Source organism: Opisthocomus hoazin, chromosome 8 (assembly GCF_030867145.1).
Source record: "Opisthocomus hoazin isolate bOpiHoa1 chromosome 8, bOpiHoa1.hap1, whole genome shotgun sequence".
Lineage (NCBI taxonomy): Eukaryota > Metazoa > Chordata > Aves > Opisthocomiformes > Opisthocomidae > Opisthocomus > Opisthocomus hoazin.
Genome location: NC_134421.1, coordinates 61,108,992 through 61,126,851, shown reverse-complemented (window position 1 = coordinate 61,126,851; position 17,860 = coordinate 61,108,992). Strand labels below are relative to the sequence as shown.

The following is a 17,860-nucleotide window of genomic DNA, read 5'->3' as shown; positions in this document are numbered from 1 at the left end:
CAAGGTCCTGCCATATAGCTGCTGTATAATCACTGGAGGTCAGTTTTGCAAGCATCTACAAGTAAGTGTGATGCTGCATGCCATCCGTGCAGCTTATTTAGGTCTCCCTGGTATCCAGATGAATTCATATTAGCAAATTGCTAATCGTTCAGTGTTAGAGATAGACAGCTTAAATTACAAAGAATCACAGAATCACAGAATCACAGAATAGTAGGGGTTGGAAGGGACCTCTGTGGGTCATCTAGTCCAACCCTCCTGCCAAAGCAGGGTCACCTACAGCAAGCTGCACAGGAACTTGTCCAGGCGGGTCTTGAATATCTCCAGAGAAGGAGACTCCACAACCTCCCTGGGCAGCCTGTTCCAGTGCTCCGTCACCCTCAGAGGGAAGAAGTTCTTCCTCATGTTCAGATAGAACTTCCTGTGCCTCAGTTTGTGCCCATTGCCCCTTGTCCTGTCACTGGGCACCACTGAAAAGAGCTTGGCCCCATCCTCCTGACACCCACCCTTTAGATATTTGTAAGCATTTATAAGGTCCCCTCGCAGCCTTCTCTTCTTCAGGCTGAACAAGCCCAGTTCCCTCAACCTCTCCTCGTAGGGGAGATGTTCCAGTCCCCTCATCATCCTCGTAGCCCTCCGCTGGACTCTCTCCAGTAGCTCTTCATCTTTCTTGAACTGGGGAGCCCAGAACTGGACACAGTACTCCAGATGGGGCCTCACTAGGGCAGTGTAGAGGGGAAGGAGAACCTCCCTCGTCCTGCTGGCCACACTCTTCTTGATGCACCCCAGGATCCCATTGGCTTTCTTGGCAGCCAGGGCACACTGCTGGCTCATGGTTAACCTGTCGTCCACCAGGACACCCAGGTCCCTCTCCGCAGAGCTGCTCTCCAGCAGGTCCACCCCAAGCCTGTACTGGTGCATGAGGTTGTTCCTCCCCAGGTGCAGGACCCTGCATTTGGCTTTGTTGAACCTCATCAGGTTCCTCTCTGCCCAGCTTTCCAGCCTATCCAGGTCACGCTGAATGGCAGCACAGCCTTCTGGTGTATCTACCACACCTCCCAGTTTGGTGTCATCAGCAAACTTGCTGAGGGTACATTCTAACTCTTCATCCAGGTCGTTGATGAAGAAGTTAAACAAGACTGGGCCCAGTACTGACCCCTGGGGGACACCACTTGTCACCAGCCTCCAACTAGACTCAGCGCCGCTGATGACAACCCTCTGAGTTCTGCCATTCAGCCAGTTCTCTATCCACTTCACCGACCACTCATCCAGCCCACACTTCCTCAGCTTCCCTAGGAGGATATCATGGGAGACTGTGTCGAAAGCCTTGCTGAAGTCTAGGTAGACAACATCCATGGCTCTCCCTTCGTCTACCCAGCCAGTCATGTCATTGTAGAAAGCTATCAGATTGGACAGGCATGATTTCCCCTTGGTGAATCCATGCTGACTACTCCTGATAACCTTCTTTTCTTCCACTTGCTTGATGATGGCCTCCAGGATAAGCTGCTCCATCACCTTTCCCGGGATGGAGGTGAGGCTGACCGGCCTGTAGTTCCCTGGGTCCTCCTTCTTGCCCTTTTTGAAGATTGGAGTGACATTGGCCTTTCTCCAGTCCTCGGGCACCTCTCCTGTCCTCCAGGACCTCTCAAAGATGATGGAGAGTGGCTCAGCAATGACATCCGCCAGCTCCCTCAGCACTCGTGGGTGCATTCCATCGGGGCCCATGGATTTGTGGACATCCAGATCACTTAAGCGATCCCTCACACAGTCCTCCTCGACCAAGGGAAAGTCGTCCTCTTTGTAGGCTTCTTCTCTTACCTCCAGGGCCTGGGATTCCTGAGGGCCAGTCTTAGCACTGAAGACTGAAGCAAAGAAGGCATTCAGTAGCTCTGCCTTCTCCGCATCCTCTGTCACCAGGACACCTGCCTCATTCAGCAGCGGCCCCACGTTGTCCCTAGCCTTCCTTTTGCTGCTGATGTAGTTGAAGAAGCCCTTCTTGTTGTTTTTGACATCCCTTGCCAGCTTCAATTCCAGGTGAGCCTTGGCCTTCCTCGTCGCATCCCTGCATGCTCTCACTACGTTTCTGTACTCTTCCCAAGTGGCCTGCCCCTCTTTCCACATTCCATGGACCTTTCTCTTCTGCCTGATCTCCACTAGAAGCTCCTTGTTTAACCATGCTGGTCTCCTGCCTCCTTTGTTAGATTTCTTTCTCAGGGGGATGCATTGCTCCTGTGCATGGAAGAAGTGTTGTTTAAAGAGCGACCAGCACTCATGGACCCCCCTTCCTTCGAGAGCCCTGGCCCACGGGATTCCTCCCAGTAGCTCCTTGAAGAGGGCAAAGTCAGCCCTCCTGAGGTCCAGGGTTTTGATCCTGCTTATCGCCCTGCTTCCTCCACGCAGGATCCTGAACTTGACCATTTCATGGTCACCGCAGTCGAGTCTACCTCCAGCTTTCACATCCTCCACCAGTCCCTCCTTGTTTGTTAACACGAGGTCCAGCAGCGCGCCTTTCCTTGTTGGTTCCTCCACCACTTGCATCAGAAAGTTATCATCGATGCTCTGTAGGAACCTCCTGGATTGCGCCTGCCTAGCTGTATGGTCTTCCCAGCTGATGTCAGGGTGGTTGAAGTCCCCCATGAGAACCGGGGCCTGGGACTGTGAGGCTGCTTGCAGCTGCCTGTAGAAGACCTCATCAACCTCCTCCTTCTGGTCAGGTGGCCTGTAGTACACACCCACCGTAATGTCACCCTTATGAGCCTGTCCCTTAATTCTAACCCACAAGCTTTCAACTCGTTCCTCATTTGCCCCCAGGCCAAGCTCAATGCAGAAAGCAGAGGTGCATCTGAGATGCAGTGCTACAAAGTGTTCTCAGGTGCTAGCGGTGAGAAATGATTTGCGCCCAAGACATGGTTTCCCTGTGTGACTGTGTGACACTGGACACCTCATTTGCCTTCTGATATTAGTTTCCCAGCTTATAAAATTAGGAAAAAATCTAACACTTCTATAACGTACTTTCAGGTGAAAAATACCATATAAATGCAAAACAGTTTTAGAAGCAGTTTATGATTTGACTAGTTCATCCATAGTTATGAGAGTAATGTAGAAATAAGGGACAACATTCCCACTATCCGTCTCTGAAACTTTGCAATATGAAGAGACTCACAGATGCAAAATGGGCAATTAAAGCCTTAAGGATGGTAATTACACACACAAGTATTGCTTATGCCTGCATGTGGAGTGTTTTAAGTGCAAATACACAAGCTTTTTTGACAATTAAGCCTAAACTGGAAAGATTTTTAATAAAGTAGCCACAATTTTTAAAATATTTATGAGCATACATTAAATAAGTGGAGAGCCAGTAGAAATGTGCAGTCACAGGGGACAAACTCACATGTTAAAAAAATAAAAAATCATTCAAAATTCAGACTAGATTCAAATATGAAACTAGTCAAGAGCTGGATCATGCGTAGCTATTGACGTTAGGGATGCTCAGCCATACACATGTCCATTCTGGATGCTTTGCACGACTCCACACTGGCCTTACTCATTCTGTTGCAAGCCGGAATAAAAAAAAAATATGTGTACCTTTGCTATTGACCATGCATGAGCAATTACTTCTGCAGTGCTCTGTCCTCTTGTGGGTGGAGTTTCTCTCATTTTTGTTTCTCAATAGGCAAATGAGGAGCAACATAAGTGCGCCATAGCATTGGGAGAAACATATTCGATATGAGCTCAGTGCCAAATGTGTCTTCCCCTAAGTGCAGTGGGAAGCCTGAAGGAAGATCGGCATCCTTTATTTGTAACAAGGCCATGAGGCCACATTTCCTACCCCAGCTGCTCCGTCTTTGTGAGTTTTGTGTTGTTTGGAAAGAAGGATTCTAATTTTCTGCATTTCTTTCTATGTGAAACACTGGTCATTTGGCACGAAAGAGTGACATAAAACATAAATTTAGCTGCTTACTCATAATTTATTGAGATTGGTTTTACTGTTCACAGTCCCCAAAGATTCAAAAAAGATAGGAAACTCCTGTTGAGCTCAAAGACAGCAGGAGCTAACACAAGCATACCAGTGTTTTAGCTTTTGTGACGACAGTCAGTCATCCCATGAGTGGTGAAAGCAATAAAATTGTTCATTTTCTCAAAATGAAAAGGTTTCAAATATCAGTCTTTCTAGGCTTTAAAGGAAAACATGAAACACAGAAGTCATTTGCCTTGTTCAGTTGGGTTTTAAATAATGGAGGTGTCAACCGGAGTTATAGAAGTGACCAAGATTTCAGATCCCACAGACTATCAAAAGGAGCCCATTAGGTTCAGATGTCTTAAAAATCTAATTATAAGCCAAGAGAGTAAAAGCGACAAAGCATAAATTTTCAGAGGTAGCGTGTGACCAAAAATTATTACTGTCTACCTTTGCCCTTTATTAAATACCGCACTGTGGCAGGTCTTTAATCTCCAGCTTGCCATTCCACAGAGCTGAACAGCCCAACCTCAGCGCCTGGCTCCGAGAAGCAGAGCCCCATGGCCCAGCAACACAGCCCCATGGCCCAGCAGAGTCCCCTGGCACAGCAGAGCCCCGTCGCCCAGCACAGCCCCGTTGCCCAGCCACCGCCGCCGCAGCCCCTCCAGCTCCAGGGACATGAGAACAGGTAAGAGCTGCTCCCCCAGGCTCTGCCTCCTGGGAGGATCATGGGACACCCACGTGCTGGATTTTCACGTTGTTTCTGACAGCTGTGAGCCATCACCTGTGGGGTCAAGCAACACCCCACGGTGCCGTGATTGCCCTCACAGCGCAGGAATTGTGCATGCCAGGATGAGCTGTAAGTCTTGTTCAGGTACAAAACACATTATTCTGAACAAGGGTCTAGCTAAACTTCCTCAGATGTCCGTCAGGTTCATATGTTTGGCAAGGAACTTGACACTGAAGTATTCCTTGCTAATAATTTCATTGCTGACATACTACTATCTTATATCACTACAACTTACTAAATACAGGTATATCAGTATCTGACCACGACGTGGCCTTTCTTTTCACTGTCTTACTTGGGTTTGGGGTTGGGATTTTTTGTCTGTTAGAGTTCTGGAGTCAGGAAGTTATTTTTTTATGACAGGTTTTATCTGTGGTGTATCATTTTCCAGCCAATTTCTTGTGTGCAATTTATGCATATGCATTGACAAATTTGTCTGTGATGGAAATTAAATGGTAGGGGGATACAAATTTTGTGACCAGATGTATTAAAAGCTGTATATATAAAAAGCATGCTCAGACTGCAGGATGATACAACTTTCTGTGATCTCCAATCAACACTATTTAGTCTTCAGATTAATTTTTGGCCTGTTAAATGAGGCTGATTACACTGGCTGTCTTTATGCTAATATTCAGTAACCAACATACCTCATCAAGACCCTCTTCCCTAAATAGTAGATGCTGGCTACAGATTTGTAACTTTTTGCTTCTGGATGTGCTTGAGTTCAGTTGTGATTTAGGCACTCTGCCCTCTAATTCTCCTTGCTTAGCAGATGCAGCACTTTGACTTGCCTGAAATGATTTTCTCTCAATTAGTCACACTTGGCAAATTTCTTTGCCTTCTATTTCATTGAGCACTTTTTCCAAAAATGATCACCTCCTGGAAGACATATGTTTCTGATGAAATCCAATGCAAAGCTTTCACAAAAGCCTCTCTGCACAGCTGTAAGTCAGCATTAAATGTCTGTTGAATTGGGAATTTTCAGAGGGGACCAGTAAACTATATTAATTAAAGTTCCAAAAAGAAAATCTGTAATAGTTTTACAGAAAAGCATAAGCTATAATTGGTCATGTCACCATTTACATATTCACCAAAAATTAAAGTGCCTCCAATTGTAAACAAAAGCATATCTTCTGGGATACAGCGGTGGTTGTATATTTGGAACCTGCCTAACAATAATTCTTCTTCCAGAAAGAGCTCCATTATTGCTAGTTCTTGTAGTATTATTTTTCACTAGATTTTAGAAGTCAGATTATGGTCATATCACCACATACATTGGTTTTGTATCAAAATCAAAATACTATAACGTATTTAAAACTCTTAGGAATGCTAACTAATGTTTTTACTTCCATTGCAATAAGGCTCATCATCACAGTGAGCCTGTTTGTTCTCCATCTTCCTTCTACAGGATCATGATACTGAGTAAAGAAAGTAAAAGCATTGCATGTATACATGCTGGTCTTATTATAGATGCCATGTACAGGTTTTAAAAGAACATGCAGCAGTAAGCTATTTTCAACTTCCCAGAAAAGTCAAAGGGAAATAGTTCTGATATTTTTGTGTCTGGTTAGACATTTAGCTAATTAAAGCTAGTACGTAGGAAGATTTGCCATAATTTGCTGTAACTGTACTAATAAAGTAATGAAGTTTTGAAACATATCTGAAACATTTTGAAATGTTTAGATTATTTAGATTAGCTTTTCATAGATAAATTTGCATGATCAAAAACAATGCTCTCATTTATTCACAATGTAATTTTTTTAAATCAATAAAAAGATTTCAAAATCCATTTCACAGTTTATATGTCTCCATATATCTGCATGTTTACATGTACATGAATGTACATGGTTGGTCGACTAAAAACTTCCAGCCCATTATTAAAGCAGAGTTTGAAATGTGTATTTTCTGTATTGGAGAAAAAGATTTCCTTTGGCACCTAGGGGAGAGAGTGAAAACATTCACTACGTGAAAATTTTTGTTAAATGTAACTTAAATCACTGTTACAGAATTACCTTGATAAAAACATTCAGGACAGACTTTGTGCCCATTCAGCATGTTACACGGCTGAGGTATGGAAGTTTGCAGTAAGAAATATTCCATACTTCACCCTGAAGTATGAAATACCATTATGCACTGATTTCCATGTGGTAAGGGAGACACTCATTCCCATCTGAGTAAACTAATTGATCAGTTGCTGTTCTACAGAAAGGCACATTTTCTTTGAAATGTTAGGACTCATCTTCCTGTAACCAGTTACCAATTAAAGCAATATTTTATTCATTATTAATTCCTCATTAACTAAATTTGTTTTCCTTTCTCCCTGTGTTACTTCTGTGCATAACTACTGATAACACCTGCTATGGGTTTGTAGTCAGATGGTGTTATAGGGAGTGTGTAATAATGGTAGTAATAAACACCATATTAACAGCTTTATATCAAAAAATACCTTTCATTAAAGAGATAACAGCTAGTAGAAAGAATGTATCCTTTTTTAACCTTAAGAAGCTTACAATAATAACCATTTATGCCAATGAAACAGAGGGGTTATAAATGTCTGCACTGGTGTTGCATTTGTAGAAATCCTAATTCTGGGAAAAAAAATACTTTATAAACTCAGTGGATTATTTTGTAGTGAGTATTGTGGGAGTTTTCAGGTGCATTTTCATCTTCCAGGTAGGCAAAATACGTGGGAACCTGCGTGTTTTTCCAGCTCCTGTCCCTCTGAGCCTAATGTTGGTCTCACTGACATGAGCTGGAAGATTGCACAGTCTCACCCAAGGGAAAATTGCTTATGTCCATGTTTCAAAAGCATTCACTGTTTTTGGATGCCTCAATTATTTACCCTCAAAAGTTTTGCTGCTCTGTGAAAATTTATTTTACACAGTTTTGCAGTCAGGCAGTTCACTTACACTCCTCAATATTGCACATAATGCATACTTTTAATGTTTTGCCACTTTCTGAAACAAAGTCATTTCACCTTTCTCAGTTATAGGTCAGAAGTAAAAGCCAGACAAGATGTGAAACCTGATATCCGGCAACCTCCATTCACAGACTACAGGCAGTCCTCAACAGACTACCGACAGCCTCCGCTGGACTACAGGCATCCTCCGGTGATGGATTACCAGCAGCCACCACCTCTCGACTACAGGCAGCCGCCCCTGATAGATTACAGGCAGCATTCGCCCGACACCAGGCAGTACCCCCTGTCAGAGTACAGGCAGCCCCAGGTACATACTGAAATACTTCGAGCACTCCTAAACAGAAAGCATTAGGGTCTGTAGGGACAGATCATGTATGTTGGTCAAAAAGATGACATTATAGAAGAAAAAAGACACCTTTATTATTTCTACTCTGAGTTACTGTTCCTCTGTAGAGGAAATTACTTCAAAACCATTAATATTAATGAACTATGTGATCTGCCAAATAACACTACATTTATAATTGTGTGACTGTAATGTTAAATAAATGCTATTTTTAAGGTACTGGGGAGTCAAAATAAAAGTTCTAAAATAAGCTGCCTTTGCATCAGCAGAGGAATTTTTTTTATTCCTAGGAACTTAACACAGTCATCAAACAGTGGATGTACCCAGGGCAGACTGCATTTCTACAGTATTGTTGAAAATGAAGATTTTATCTAATCTGAATAAATAAATAAATGTGAATCCTGACTGATAAAATTACATTTCTATTGGCAATAATCTGTATGAGGAGAAATTAGCTTGTACAACTAGTTTCTTTGACATCAGGCACGATCTTACAAATTCCAAGAAATAAACCTTAGATGAGCGGTTATGTTACCTTGGACAAGACTCTGCTGATGACAAATATTTACTGATAGCTGTGAAGAGCTGAGGATTTAGCCCAAAGTTCAGACTTTCAAAACAATCCTTCTTTCTCCTTACAGAAGGGCAGAAAAAACCAGAGTTCAGAAAAATATTTAAAAAGAGAATGTAAACTTCTGGGCACTATGTGCTGGAACAGTATACAGACGGTTTCTATGTCCATAATTTCAAAGCCAGACACATAAAAAGTGTCAATGAAAATATCCAAATTCTTACATGCAATCCAGAGAACCCTCTGAAAATTTTTTGCATTTCAGCATCTGAATAGCAAATCCCTATCCTCATGCACACACCCTGTAAGATGCTTCTTAGCAGCTAGAGAGATGCTTAGTCTGCCTGTTTCTCACCACCCCCAGTTTAATTCTCTGACCACTGGTCTACAACATCCAAGCTTGCTCTTGCTTTTCTCCTGCTTCTATGGCTCTTGCACTCCTGGCTGCCAACAGACCAGAAGCAACAGAGCAAGTTCCCACTCAGAGCCCTGTACGGGGCTGGTAGTTAGGGTCCACCAAGGGAAAACTGGAAAGATGAATCTCAGTCTGTGCAGGATACAGAAAGGGTGAAACTCGGATCTCCTACTTCCCTCCTCAAGGCACATGTTTTAACCAAAGTGATGAGAGTTGCTGTACTTTGTGACTCCATGCAGACCAGTCTGCTGATTAAGTTCTGCTGGGCATTTAGGAGGTATCTCTCCTACTAATTTTCGGTTGTGGTGATGCTTATACAAGAACTGCCTGCTACCTTACTTGCCAGGCGGCACTTCTGCAGAAACATAGACACTTATGCTCGGGTGCCATGCAAGTTTTGGGTGTGAATATGGAAACCATCTAGAGAGCCTTTGGTACTAGGCAACTGCTGGAAGATGCCCTTTCAGGGTGGTTGAGACTTAGGCCTTTACATTTTGCTAAAGTCTCTTTTCAGAAATGGCCAAAATCTGTCAGCGCAGAAGTATACTTTGATGATCCCTTTGCTTATATCAATTGGATAGATGCACTTTCGAAGAGATATAAAGTTTTCTTGAATGTATACCATGACATTCATATGGGTAATTGTCATTCATTTTGTATTTGTCTATAAAGGACTTTGATTATTTCACCGTTGATTTGGAGAAAGGAGCCAAAGGTTTTGGGTTTAGTATTCGAGGAGGAAGGGAGTACAAAATGGATTTGTATGTGTTGAGGTTAGCAGAAGATGGACCAGCAATAAGAAATGGAAGGATGAGGGTAAGTAAAATGCATTGTAACAATTTTATTCAATGTTTACAGATAAGTTTCATGACACAGTCAAAGAGAAAGCATTTTTTTCATCTCTGATCAGGTTTTAAAGAACAAATGGCAAATACTTCTTACAATATAAAATTGTTCTGTACGAGTTCAAGAAATTGGTTGAAACATATAGTAGGTCTGTGTCGTTCCTTTGCAGATCAATGTATTACTTCTTGTTGATAATAGCCTTTACTGTGTCACACATTATTCTTCTTATTTTTTCACTTCTATCTAAGCAAAAAAATCTCTGACAAGAAGTTTGATGTTTCTTTGATGATAATATCAGCATAATTAACAGTTATGTCTCTAATCACAAAAGCAAAGTGATAGCTATATGACACTTACTGGATAACTATGAAACTTAAGACCTGGTCTGTGTTATTTTACTAATTTAATCATGTTGCCTTCATAGTATTTGCTAAGTTTGTTTTATTCATATTATTCAATCTTGTTTGTAGGGATCAGTTTTCACTATTTGTCTGCATAGGTCTTAATGCATTTAAGTCCTATATTGGCAGAAATCATAATAACACTGCATCCAAATACTAAATCTAAAAGCATTCATTTAAGAAATTCCATGATTAAAAAAAAAAATGTTCTGTATAGGAAAAAAGAAAAAATAAGATAGGTGGGTTTAATCTGTCCAGTTTTGCGAAAGTGGAGGTATAAACTCATCAAGGGTTGCTGATACCTTGCAGAATAGCGAGTACAGAAAAAGGGGAAGGAGAGAACATTCGTGAAAGAGACTACCAAGAGTCAACATAAAAAAATTGTTTATGTATCCAATTAGTGCAGCCTTGTTAAACCAATATTTAATTAGAAAGATGGGCAATGGAACTTGTGTTCTGCACAGTACTAATAGCAGATTTTGTAAATGTTATGGTTGTTACACAGATTCTGTTTCATGATCTGAACAATCTCATCATGTTTGACTTCATACTGAAAGAGCATTGTCGTCAGTCTAGATATACAATCAGAGACTTCTGGTACATAACTCAGGAGCTTTAGTATGCTTCAAATCACGCTTAACTTGCCCACTTTGTAGAACTGTAGAATCCAGTTAGTCCTCAGTCATACCACGGGGTGCAAACCCCTGGCACTGGGACCTCGCATAAGGGAGCAATGGCACAAGCAGTCCCTGTGACGGGGGAGCCAGGGGGGCTAGCAGGCAGGCATCTGGTAACAGAGACATACTCCCGCAATATTTTTGGTGTGAAATATGGAAGAAATCATTCTGCAGCTAGAAGTTTAACTTACGAATACCTTCTCTGATGAGCGTTTTCATTCTTTCCTTTACCGTGGCACTATCATAGCCAGTTGTTCTTAATGAAAAGCCATAAGCAAGATGTGCATTAGCAGCCATAATGTGATTAAAGATAGGGGATAAGTTATGCTTTTAATAAGCTCTGAAATCACATATTTGGAAACACATGGCTAAGACTACGGAACAACAGAAGAACATTTCCTTTGGAGATGGCTCATTTCAAATAATAACTTGCATTAGACATAAAATTAACATATTAAAATCTGTGCATCATTTGAAAAAATTAGTACCACAGAATAGAGTTAGACTATCCATTGTGTGAATAGCCTAAATACAAGAAGTGTGTAACACAAACACAGAGCTGTTGTCTGTTTTGTTAGGAAAAGTCCTGTGTCTTATAATGAAAAATGTTAATATATTTTCTAAAATAACTTATTTTAAAGCTTTTTTGTTGATATGGCCACAATACACAGCCAAGTGTTATTCTAGCCAGACAGTTGCAACTGGGTTTTTCCTCCTCTTTAAGTGTGTCATTCTTCGGAATCAGTGTTACCCTCCAGCCTGGTCACTGAGTCTTGTGTTGTATTCTCCTGTTTAACAGCCATTTTAACCTGACAGTCACAAATGGGTTTGGAACTTGCAAGACTTACCTGACCTGTAACTGATGAACAGCAGAAGCTCAAGAAATGGCTTCTTCAAACCAAAAATAGAAAAACAAACCAAAAACTAATTGCTGAAAGGAAGAGTATATCTGAAGATGAGCAGAGGAAGCAGAGTTCTGTACCCATGTCTCCTTTCCTAAGTTTACATCCGCTGTTAATAATGCAGGTTCATTACCATTTCTTGGCTGGGACCACCAGCCTGCTTCCTGCAGTTCTGGATCCCTCTGTTTCATAGATGTATCTCTACAGCAAAATATGCAAAAATCTGCTCAGTGCTTCTTGCTTCAGATACCAGCATCTTTAAAGATCAGATTCTCTGATCCTAGGCATTCTGCACTGCGAACAGTAAACCGAGCTCATGTGGTAGGATCTTATCAGGAGCATTTTCCAGCTAATAGTTCTTCTTATGATCTACTTGTCTCCATTATTGTTTTGCTTGCTGTTTGCTCCTCCTTAGACAGTCTTCTTTGATTTAACTGAAGTCTTACAGAAAAACATGAAGCAGAGGACACAAGGTGCAGATCATGTTTATAGAGAGAAATAATGTGCGTAACTCCACTATTATTCCCATTCAACAAGTCAAGAAAAGAAAAATTAAACCAGCTAAGCTATTGAATAAATCGTTTGTAGAATGAAATGTTACCCGTAAAACATTTAGATGTAGTAAGTAAACATATTCCACAAAACATTTTGTGGTCAGTCTAGTTATAGCCAGTAAAAGCCCTGATAAAGGCACATTCATATTGATATAAATCTCCCTACTTTACAAAAATAAATAAAAGAATATAAAGTACTTCAAAGTAATAGAGCTATGTCTATATTAGTGGGTTTATAAATTTGTACTATTGAAACAATGCAATCTCTAACTGAAGACAGCTCCAGATAGGCAAGTCAAAGTCTGCATGTTCTATTCCGTTATTGGGCACTGCAAAACTGTAGTGATGGGATAAGCCCAACGGCTGTTTCCACTTGGATACGTGTTAAAAAATCTGAAAGTCTATCAGTACAGATTCAAAAGATTATGAGGTCTAAATTCATGTAAAAGTGTTACACATTACAGATGTCAAGTATGAATTTAAAGAAGTAAAAGCTAAGATTGTAGCAAATCAGGTGTAAATAAAGAACTAGTATGGAACTATCTCTTGTAAAAGAAAATAGAGTAGACCCATTACTGAGGAAAGTATGAAAGGAATACAGTATACCAGTAATAGAAGCAAAGAGAAATTGAACAAAATGGCAATGATGAAACAACATGAAGAAAGTGACACCAAAATTGGGGCATTCTTATGACACTTTCAGTTTGATCTTCAGGCTTTTATGAACTCCAGTGAAGTTTGGGAGCAGAGGAGAGAACAGACTCATAGAGCACTGGAAGTGATGGTCTTCCACTGGCCCTGCCAGAACTGTCTGGATTTGAAAAGATTGATGGAAGGGAAAAAAAGGCTTAATGACGTTTGCTATCACATCTTCATTTCCAGTCAGAAGTCCTGGTCTTCCTCCCCACTGGGAATGGCATGCTAGGCACTTTGTGTTTTTATTGGAAGCAAACGCACCGAGGAGCACTCCATTTTGGGATTGCAAGATCTAAAATAGTCTTTAATTGCCTTTCATGACTGATGGAGCTTTCTACTTTGATTTTCTGTGGAATTGTTCTGGGAACCAGAAAGGTGGAAGACTAGTGAGTAGATGTCGTACAGAGTTCATCAGTCTCACCAGTGTATTGCTTTTCTACTCAAGGATCCCTCTCTGCCAGCCTATATAGACACTGCATTATGTCATAAAGTTTGACAAATGATTCCCTTAAAAAGAGTTTTAAAACTTTCACAGGCTTATTCCACTGTTCCTAGTCGTGGCACTTTTACATGCAGTGAGACTTTTATTTGGGCTCATAGACTCTGCCCAAGCATACATCCTGGTTTAACTTGAATTCATCTGTCTCTAGACATGAGAAGGAAATGTCCAACAAAGGACCCAGAAGTCTACATGAAGCAGTGTTTCTTCACATTTGTCCGCTGCCTGCATGGTTGGTAAACTATTCTTAACCAGTATTGGAGAGCCACAGGCATAATTGTGTCATTTCTTATGAAACCATGTATCAGGTCATATACCACAACTAACTTGGGCAGCATTTTACTGCAATTCATGGATAAGAAGTAGGGAGATGCCTGGAAGAAGTATTCTCTATGGGGGAATCTCATCACTACACTGGCAGTAAACACAGTTCCCTCTTAATTCTGACAGCTGAGCAGAAAGCAAGATACAATGGTGAATTCTGAAAAGCCTACCACAGTAAAGGTTTACAGAACTTGAAACATGTGACTCAAAATACTTCCAGTAAACTAAGTGAATTTTCACAAAGGGCAAGTTATCTTACAAATTAGGAGTAATGAAGAAAAGTTTCATTATATCTAAGGAAAAACTACAAAAGAAAACATGACTATCCAAAACTTTAAATGGCAGATAGACTGAGAGATCCAAGTTCTAAAAACTTATCCCCACTCTCCTTTCTTCTTCAGAAAGAGGGTGTAGAAGAAATGTAATACTCTGTCCACACCATGGCAAAAAGAGTACTGAACAGGGCCATGTCCATGCTCCATAAGACAAGGATGCAGTAAAAGAACCACAAGAAAAATCTGGAGAATTATTAGTGCCTGTGACATCTTGTCCCAAACTGGCAGAGGTCTGAGCACATCAGGACACTGTTTCTCAAGTAATCCTAACATCAGGGAAAAAAATTCAAACTAGTTGGTGATGGTAATATTGAAAAATAAAGCTGCAAGGCCTAGTCTCGGAGTAGGACAAGAATATGTTGCGCACACTATCAGTGATAGTAGTATTGAGTGGAATCAGTCACCAGAGATAAGGGACGTAACACAGGCAATGTGGAGCACAGTCCCCGCAGCCTTTGAAGACTCAAACACTACTGGCAACAATTTTACAGGTCTACTTAGATAAGGCTCACAAAAACTCATGTTTTATTCTTGTCTCACGTTGAGGACAATGATCGGCAGAGCTCTGTCTGCAGATCTTTGTCCCTTCCTGTCTTAGAGATGGGGAACTACTGACTGATCTCAGGAGAATTGTTAAGGATGGTCGTAGTGTTTGCTAGATGTGTGAGATATGATCAGCAGATTTCTTATTGCCTTGAATGATATCTCCTGCAGCCAGCGTGTTTATTGAAACTGGCATCAAACAAAGAGCTTGTGACTGAGGGCTGCAAAGATAGAGAGTATCTTGCACAAATGGGTTTAGTGAATGTGAAATTCATGAAGAATGAGGATGAAATGTGCTTTTTTATACGCAATGTGCATCTGTGTCATTTTGTCACTTTGCGAGTTAGAACCTTTTTTTCACATCTTCCATGAAAGTCACACTTCTCATCTCTGACATTTCTAGTTTCTTTGTCTTGTCAACTCATTTTTCTCTGTCCGAGTACACCAGTTAGCCCTATCTCTAGCTTTCTCATATCTCCTAATACTACACTATTTTTCTCATTCTTTTGTAAATTTTTCTTGTGTATATGCAAAACAGACATCTGAAATACAGGCACTGCAGAATTTTGTATCTATCTTTCATGCTTTGCAGTCCTTCAATCTTTTTTCCTGTTTGTTGCTTTTCCTGCAGTCTATGCCGCTCTGTTTCTGTTGTACACAGTTGGAGATAAAAATAGGCACAGAATCACAGAATCACAGAATCACAGAACGGTAGAGGTTGGAAGGAACCTCTGTGGGTCATCTAGCCCAACCCCCCTGCCGAAGCAGGGTTACCTACAGCAGGCTGCACAGGACCCTGTCCAGGCGGTCTTGAATATCTCCAGAGAAGGAGACTCCACAACCTCTCTGGGCAGCCTGTTCCAGTGCTCCATCACCCTCAGAGTGAAGTAGTTCTTCCTTATGTTCAGATGGACCTTCCTGTGCTTCATTTTGTGCCCATTGCCCCTTGTCCTGTCACTGGGCACCACTGAAAAGAGTCTGGCTCCCTGCTCCTGACACCCACCCTTCAGATATTTATAAGCATTTGTAAGGTCCCCTCTCAGCCTTCTCTTCTTCAGGCTAAACAAGCCCAGCTATCTCAGCCTTTCCTCATAGGACAGATGCTCCAGTCCCCTCACCATCCTTGTAGCCCTCCGCTAGACTCTCTCCATCTTTCTTGAAGTGGAGAGCCCAGAACTGGACACAGTACTCCAGATGGGGCCTCCCTAGGGCAGAGTAGAGGGGGAGGAGAACCTCCCTCGACCTGCTGGACACCTTCTTCTTAATGCACCCCAGGATGCCATTGGCCGTCTTGGCAGCCAGGGCACACTGCTGGCTCATGGTTAACCTGTCATCCACCAGGACACCCAGGCCCCTCTCCGCAGAGCTGCTCTGCAGCAGGTCAGCCCCAAGCCTAGGCACAAGGGACAGGAAGATCCTACAGTGTCAATGATGAGCCTCTGTGTTGTCATTGCATAGGAATCTGTGTGGCCTTGCTTGGTCTGCTCTAGCTTGCCAAGTGAGCAGCACAGTGAGACTCACAACAGTAACCAACCTATGCTGTGAACAGGTTCACACCATTCTCCAAAGCAGCACAATTTGTGTACTATTTCGTCCTTTGTCATGATAACAGAGCTGACACAAACCTTTGTCATGGTTATTTAGGAAACTTCATCCACCTACACCGAGAACCATTCCTAGCAAAAAGGGAGAATTCAGTATTCAGGAGCCAAGGAAGGTCAAAAAAGGCAGGCAGACAAGAGGGAATCTGCCTCTTATTCGGAAGGAAACAGAACTAAAGTTTCAAATCATGGAAGGCATAAGCATTACATTTGAAACTGCTGTCAAAACGCATGTATGAGCATTTGACGGCATTCAAAACTGGCACCTGCCTTTTTGTAAGTGTCCTAAATACAAGGCCAGGCAACTTCTTCCATTTATTTCCTTCTGGCAACGTTACTTGCACGTTTGTGTTTGCAAGAGGAGGGACAGAGTGCCCATGAAACTCATAACCTGACATTAAGGCCCTCTCTTGAGTCTTAGGAGACATAATTTCAAGTCCCCTTTCAAAAGCCTGGAGGCCAGGCTTTCAAACAGTAGGGTGTTGTGTAATAGTTGGTTATTGCTAGCTGTTAACCAAAATTAATTAGGATCAAGACTAACTCTTCAGGCTTCTCTAAGGAATAGGCAGCATGTAGGTAGCTATCTACCTGGGCTCTGTAAATGCTGTGTAACAGTGGAGTCTAACAAGCAAATATAAACCTATCTCCCTGGAGCAGGAAACTCCCAAACGTCTCTTCAGGCATCCAGAAATTGCTTGAGCTATTCTGGTTTCAGTGGATAGATAAACAGAGACGAAAAGTACACAAAGTTTAGAGCAACTTTAGTTAGTTATGTCCTACAGTGTTTGGAAAGGTTGTTATACCACGCAAAGCAGTAGTCTTTCTCTTTTGTGTTCATCATGCGCTTTTTCTGTTTCAGCTTTCCTGACTGCTTGTTGTTGCGCACATTTAGCTTGTTGTTCATCTAGTTACTTTATCACTGTATTAGTTTTCAGCAGACCTTGATTTCTAGGTTTTTAAAAGACCAAAGTCATCTGTTTCTACCAATTAAGAAATCATTCTGTCTGAGGTTTGAAAATAGTACAGCTTCCACAGACACTTCTTATAAGTCCATATTGTCATGTGTAAAGTATCATCACTCTTTTCAAAATGTGTTTTTAGTAGCTGTTGCCTTGCATCTCAGAGAAGACAAAATCCAAGCAGAAATGGCTGGGCTGTCATATATATTGTTTTGTGAGATTTCTATTCCACGGCCAGATTTTGTGGCAGAAATCACATGCAGTTCCTGTAGTTTCACACACAGGTACTTTCTCCTAATCTTTGTGATTCCACTCTTCACTGCTATATTTCTGCAATACCTCCAGAACAGAGTCTTTGCAGGTTTATCTCACCTTTTTGTAGTCCTATTGCCAAAGGAAAATGGTAAATATGAAAAACCACTGGTTGTCAACAGGACTGATTGTTTCCGGTTAGAGACCATCCAATGAAAGCTCAAAAGGAAGAATGAACAATTTCTTACTCTACAGTAAGTGGGGCTCTTTAAGAGCATGT

The 17,860-nt window shown here is 41.6% G+C and overlaps 1 protein-coding gene across 13 annotated transcripts in view; it reads left to right on the top strand.

The window, feature by feature from the left end:
* Positions 1-17,860, top strand: part of MAGI2 (membrane associated guanylate kinase, WW and PDZ domain containing 2) — a 786,243-nt gene that overhangs the window by 733,146 nt on the left and 35,237 nt on the right. For all 13 annotated transcript variants that reach the window (XM_075427760.1, XM_075427753.1, XM_075427751.1 and 10 more), the window contains 3 exons: positions 4,469-4,643; positions 7,729-7,969; positions 9,664-9,807. In XM_075427760.1, the coding sequence (XP_075283875.1) occupies positions 4,469-4,643; positions 7,729-7,969; positions 9,664-9,807 (560 nt within the window). The remainder of the gene's footprint in view (positions 1-4,468; positions 4,644-7,728; positions 7,970-9,663; positions 9,808-17,860) is intronic.